At 41.9% G+C, this 6,028-nt stretch overlaps 1 protein-coding gene across 1 annotated transcript; it reads right to left on the bottom strand.

The window, feature by feature from the left end:
- Positions 1-2,272: 2,272 nt before the first annotated feature.
- cfap161 (cilia and flagella associated protein 161) lies at positions 2,273-5,407 on the bottom strand. Its single transcript, XM_036544305.1, has 7 exons — positions 5,336-5,407; positions 4,050-4,139; positions 3,692-3,933; positions 3,517-3,598; positions 2,949-3,107; positions 2,723-2,796; positions 2,273-2,504 (listed from the first exon to the last, which is right to left on the bottom strand). The coding sequence occupies exons 1-7, from the start codon at positions 5,405-5,407 to the stop codon at positions 2,273-2,275; spliced, it is 951 nt and encodes a 316-aa protein (XP_036400198.1).
- Between the last annotated feature and the right edge of the window lie 621 nt (positions 5,408-6,028).

Here is a 6,028-nt window from a genome sequence, read left to right as displayed (position 1 = left end):
ACAAAACCTAAATAGCTAAATTGGTGTTTCTCAGCCTCGTTTCTTAATTTGCTTGGCAAACATCCTTATCCACGGCAATTTACACAGCCAGTGTTTTTACATACTATTCATTTTGACAGCTTGATATTTGCTGAAGAATTTCAGATTGAGTACCTTGTTCAGTGGTTCCTCAGCAGTGCCTCCCTTGGGAATTGAACCTGCAGCCCTAGTGTTACATTCCCAGCTGGGAAGCTATTACACCACACTTGTAGAGTGTAGAGAATTAGGTTTAAGGGCAGCCATTATTAAAATTATGCTGAAGAGACTCAACACCCTCAACAATATGCTTCTTTCAAAGACAACTTATGTAAAACACCTGAAATGAGATGTGAAATCCATATTAGTACTACATTAATGACCCAATCAATCCTCATTAATTAGGGGGGCTGAGACATGCATACACACACACACACACACACACACACACAGACACACAGATTTCCAGGACCAGTCCTGAAAGATACTGTCATCCTTGTTCACCAAGTTGACATACGAGTATAATTTTAGACTCTGGTAAAATGTCTTGTTTGAAAGGGTTTTCAGATCTCAGAAGTGAACCTGAGTCCTCGATGACCTCCCAAAATAGCTTTTTTCCGGGGCTTCAGCTCCATGGCCTGGCAGTAAATAAGGCACACACCAGAGTGCTGCTCTTATCCCTGGCTACGCGCTCACGTTAGCTGATCACACCGTTCCTCCGTGAACGGCTCCTCTGTTTGCAGCTCTCTGAGCCCCGCGTGCCTGTTTGTTTACCCTGCCAGAGTGGACGCAGGCCTGTTCACCCACGGGTCGGGATTAAAGTGATTCCGGGGGGGTGTGGGGGTCGGGGGGGGGGGGGGGGGCTTTTTTCCCTGGGTTAACCCGAGCGCTCTCGGCACACAGGGGCTCTTCAGTGACGATAAAAGGCCGGGCCCTGAAAGCGGCCAGTGTGGCGAGCACCACTCTATGAATCACCGGGCGCACAGGAATCCCAAAGCAAACAAAGCCAGGACAGAGGCGGGATTGAGGGCGAGGCACACCGCCACACAGAGGAGGCTCCGGATAAACTCCACGCTCTGGGCCCTGCAGCCAAGGCTGCTGCTCCATCCTTCCTAACTCACCCCACAAGCACACTTTTATCCGTAGAAAGGGGTAGGGAGGTGGGAGCACTCACAAACGTGTACGAACTCACTGCTGTTAATCTGCTTTTGGGCTACTAGCAGCTGATCACCAGTCAACAAAGCCATTGCTCAAGTGCACATTTCCATGCTCTGAGATAAAAATGTGATTTATTTAACTCTCTCTCCCAGCAACCGTACACTGCATCCAGCCTGCCTGTGAAATAGCTCTGTCTTTATCAGTAGCTGAAGTTAAATTGAGTGTATCCTGTAAGGCTGTAGAGATTGCATGATTCTGTACTGCATCATACAAACACAGCAGTTCAAAGCAATAAGAAGCCATTAAGGGCTATTTTCCTCTTGAATGACTGTTCCCACATCTCATTGTAGATAGTATGTGATGTGAGTATTGATATCGCTTTCTGCAGAAGTGAGGTAGGCACAGATGAACATGTTCAAATTGATGAATTTGTTTTCCACACAGGGTCTATGCGTGTTCTCTGCAGCTGACACGGCAAACCTCTAAAATGTTATGGCTTCTGACATGAGACCATTGCTGCCCTCTTCACAGTATACACATAAAAAGCATTTATACAACAATCATACACATTTTATATTATCAAGAGACTTTTCATTTTAAAGAGTTGACAATGTGGAACAGGGTTATACCAACAAGAACAGCCATAACTTGACTGTAATTTCTTTGCATTTGCTTATTAATGAACAATCTGCCTTGAATAACGTTAACAACCTTAAATGAGAACATCAGGTGCAGCTCAATCTGTGATAGTTGTGCCGACAAACAGTTGTACACATATCACAGCTGTGTGTATGCACCGTAATCACGCCGGTCATGTTTTATTTAAATATTGGCTTTTGTTGCCCTCCAGTGGATACATAAAGTGTTACAGACTGCATTCAGTGGTTCGATAAGACTGCCTCCATAAGGACAGTGCTGAACTTTTTGGGACTTACTCTAATGGGACAGTGAAATAAAATATCATCTTCTACTGACACAGCACTCATGTAAATGTATGTAGAACTATATGTATGTCTGAAATGTAGGTTGTGTATACATTGACATTCATCAGCAGCATGAATTGTCTTCAGTCTCTTCAGGTTTAAAGCATTTCATTCTGTTAAGAATCCTGTTTTTCCTCCACTAACTGATCATCAGTGAATTGAGTTTTTTGCATCTCTGGCTTCTCAGAGGGGGTCATGGCAGCCATGGGGCCAGGCCTGTTGAAGATGGCTTGGCCCTCCACTTCAGGGTTGGCAGTGACAAAGAGCCAGTGATTCATATCCCGCTCGGCCTTATGAGAGTCCAGGTACGTCTGAGCCGTCACTTCATACTCTTTTCCATACGGCGTCCTGTGCAGAAAAATCCACCTGGTTTAAATCCTCATGTGCTTAAAAAGTATAATCTGTCACTGGCATCAATCTATTATTCTATTTGCAATCAATGGATAAAGCATGGAAGTATTCATATTTAAACATAAACTACTGTACTATTATCATGCTGTAAATAAAAACAATTCTATCAAATCTATTTTTGAAAAGAATGAATGAATAAAGAATCAATAACTCACCATAAAATGTATTTTCCAAGCACAGCCAAGCACTGGTTTGTCTTGCAATGAACAACAAGAACTTTTGTATTCACCTGTGGGTGGAAGGTTGAATATGAGAGAACACAGAGTAATGTTTATCTTTATCCTGGCCATTTTTTCAGAATTAACCAAGATACGGAACTGCTGGCACAAATGTAGATCCAAAATAAAGTAGAATAAAGAGTGACGGGAACAGAGATCTCACCGGTACAGGCAGACCCTCGTACTCCAGGCGCTCCTGGGGGTCAAAGTACACTGCCTGCCACCAGGTCAGGAATGAGGGCTCGTCTGTCAGGCTGACCTCCTGCAGGCGCGACTTCTTTGCACACTTCTGGAACGTCTTATGATCGCTCGTCAAATACAGCTGTAACACACCCGCAAAGGGAAAGACGCATGGGTAGAGGGTGAGCAGCCATTTAATGTTACGGGTTCACTCATGAGGAAATACTGGCACTCTTCTCAATTGATCAAAGTTTATGTAGAAGCCAGGGCCCAAGAGAATACATCAATAATTTTTAATTTCAGTTATTAAATCATACATTTTCTAATTATGTTTTCCTAATTAATGCCATTTTTCCCAGTCACAACAAAGCAGTAGTCAATTTCGCTTTTAATTGTTTTCTAGTCAGAAAATACAATGTGATTAATGGCCCTTTGACTTACTTAAATGAGTGCAATAGATCCTAGCACAATTTTCCTCCAAAGCACAGTGTACACAGTTTTTTTAACAGTTTTACAGGAGGTTTTGTCCCGTCTAATTTCTATTGACTCACCTCTCCTGCAAAACCCTCCGTCGTTCGCAGGGCAAAACTTTGATTGTACATCACAACGTCACCCGTTGCACTGCCATCCACACTAGTCAGTTAAACAACATGATGTTAGTCTAATTTTAAATAACTGGAAACATCATTTCACTCATCTTTTCATTAAGACTTGTGCATCTGTTACCTTGTGACGACAAAGGCAGTCCTTGCAGACGGCTCCAAGACCATGGCTCCACTTACATCACATGGAGCCTCTATTGAAGAGGCAGTAGTGGTGCTTACATTAGCATTTATGCCAATGGCAGATGGTTCTCGAGGTTTCTCCTCCAGGTTACTGGAGCTGTTTTGCCTTTCAGTTCCTGGGTTCACCAGCATGATCACATCCCCAAAGTGCAACCATCCATCAGTTGATACTGACAGATCCATCTGTAATACAGGACATCTCAGTGATTCATTTCAAAACTGATCCAAATTCATCTTAAAAGCTCAGCTTTGACAGACAAGCCATGGGTCAGTACACTTACTCATGCTACTGTCCATACCTTTTTTAGTATATTCTGTCTGAGAAGGCCAATTTTCTGAGTGGTCAACTCTCCTCTTTCCCGCCGGTCCAGGAAGTCTTTGAGAACATCCTGAGGTGAAACAGATTTACAAACAGATTTATCCACATATAGAAAAAGATCCCAATATACTGTTAGACAGAGGGTTAAATGGTGAAAACTGAAGCATTTCCTTATTTACCGAAGTCTTTTTGGGTTCTCTATTACCTTATTTATCTCTTTCAATTATTTGTTTATTGAAAAATGTTGTGCTTGATCAATGCCATGTAACACTTTGTGCTACAATTTCTATATATGAAAGGTGCTATACAAATAATGTTTATTATTACTGCTATTCTTATTATTCGCGATGCTCGGTTTTAGTGTGTAGGCCTATATGGTGTTTGCTTGATTTTGTATCCCTGCTGATGTTGCTGTTCACTGCAGTGATTAGAATAATGCATTGCATTTTTAATAGCAACTTTCAACAGACCTTTTAAAGTCTATTGCAAAGTGCTTTGCAGAAAGGTGGCTCATTTTTATCGGAGAGAACCACCTCTATCACCAACTGCAGCACACACCTGGGTAATGTTCAGCAGCTGTTTTGCAGCAGAATACACACCCCACATCAGCTGAGGTGGATGTGGCCAGATTTTGTTCCAGACACTGGAAAACCCTTACCACTTACATATCTGTGATTAGTGGTCAAGTGGCCATAGTGAGACGGCTGGTTTAACATTTCATTAGAAATACTACACCACAGTATTCCTGTCGAGGCAGTGGGATCGAGGCATTACTTTCCAGCTTGGTTCAGAGGGGGCAAACACTACAGAAACGCAGCTCCATTAAGCATTCATCTTGACAGTCGGGCAGATAAAAGCTAGTTACAGTGTGGTGTGGCTGGTTGATATGAGAGATGTGTGTCTGGCTATGCAAAGTAACGTCTGCAAGGTAGACGTGGCTAGCAACATTGTCATCCTTGCACTGTACTTTACCAACACAAATTAAAATACAGATTTAGTGTACCTTAGCTAATAGTTACGTACGTGTAAGCTTTCAGTAGGTAGTTAACGTAGCTAAGTTAGCTAGCCAACAACCTAAAACTCATACTGAACAGTTATCTAGCTCGTTGTCGTTAAATAACATTAACGATGTTAATGTCCTTCTTCGGTCAGACTAATTGTCTATCAAAAAACTGTGACACTTCCTAATGTTAATTAACGCTAACGTTGACGTTAGGAGAGCTGTTTGTCGTTAGCAAAGATAGATCTAAAGTTAATTGTCCCCACCTCCTCAAGAGAAACATCTTCTTTCCAGTTTCCAACACGAACCTGTGAGTTATATGTCCTGATGTATGCCATTGAGGTTTTGACAAAATAATAAAGTCGACAATTTAAAAATATTACGTTAAATTGTATGGCTATACTACTTAGCCTGCTAGCCTGCTAGCTTACTAACGTTAAAATTTGCTCACTTATCTTGGTTGATGCTGAAGAGGTTGCGAACGTTTGTTTACACATCTCCACGGTAACGGCTGTGAAGTTACAGCAGCAATGCGTGTGTGACTCCCATCAGATGTCGCCCTTGTGCTAGAAGTATCAGCGCTTCTTTTAAAAGGGTCTGCCCTGCCTGGGAGTGTTTTTTTTTCCCCTTAAATATTCTCACTGCGACGATACCTGATATTCAATTTTATCCCCACACAAAATTTATTGTTGATACAGGTATATTTTGTATTGCAATCAAAGTAGTGAATGAAACAATTTAGCTTGTACCTTGTCTGACCACCACTGAAACTGCAGCGCTTCTAATACTGTTGACTCCTTATATGGCTTTTTGCTTGTGTTGTACTCTGCGTCACTTGTATAGTCGCTTTGGATAAAGCGTCTGCCAAAGTAATGTAAATGTAATTTGACCTTTGATGAAATATCGTTTCTTATTAAGTGTCTGCTGCCATGATGACAAAATAAAAATGCAGGAACAGA

Source organism: Megalops cyprinoides, chromosome 13 (genome assembly GCF_013368585.1).
Source record: "Megalops cyprinoides isolate fMegCyp1 chromosome 13, fMegCyp1.pri, whole genome shotgun sequence".
Classification (NCBI taxonomy): Eukaryota; Metazoa; Chordata; class Actinopteri; order Elopiformes; family Megalopidae; genus Megalops; species Megalops cyprinoides.
The sequence above is the reverse complement of the archived record's forward strand: the minus strand, read 5'-3'. Positions and strand labels throughout refer to the sequence as shown.

Coding starts and splice junctions, on each gene's coding strand:
- cfap161 (XM_036544305.1), bottom strand. CDS start 5,407: ATGGCATACATCAGGACATATAACTCACAGGTTCGTGTTGGAAACTGG. Junction 4,140..5,335: donor AAGATGTTTCTCTTGAGGAG/GTGGGGACAATT, acceptor GTTTCACCTCAG/GATGTTCTCAAAGACTTCCT. Junction 3,934..4,049: donor GACAGAATATACTAAAAAAG/GTATGGACAGTA, acceptor CCTGTATTACAG/ATGGATCTGTCAGTATCAAC.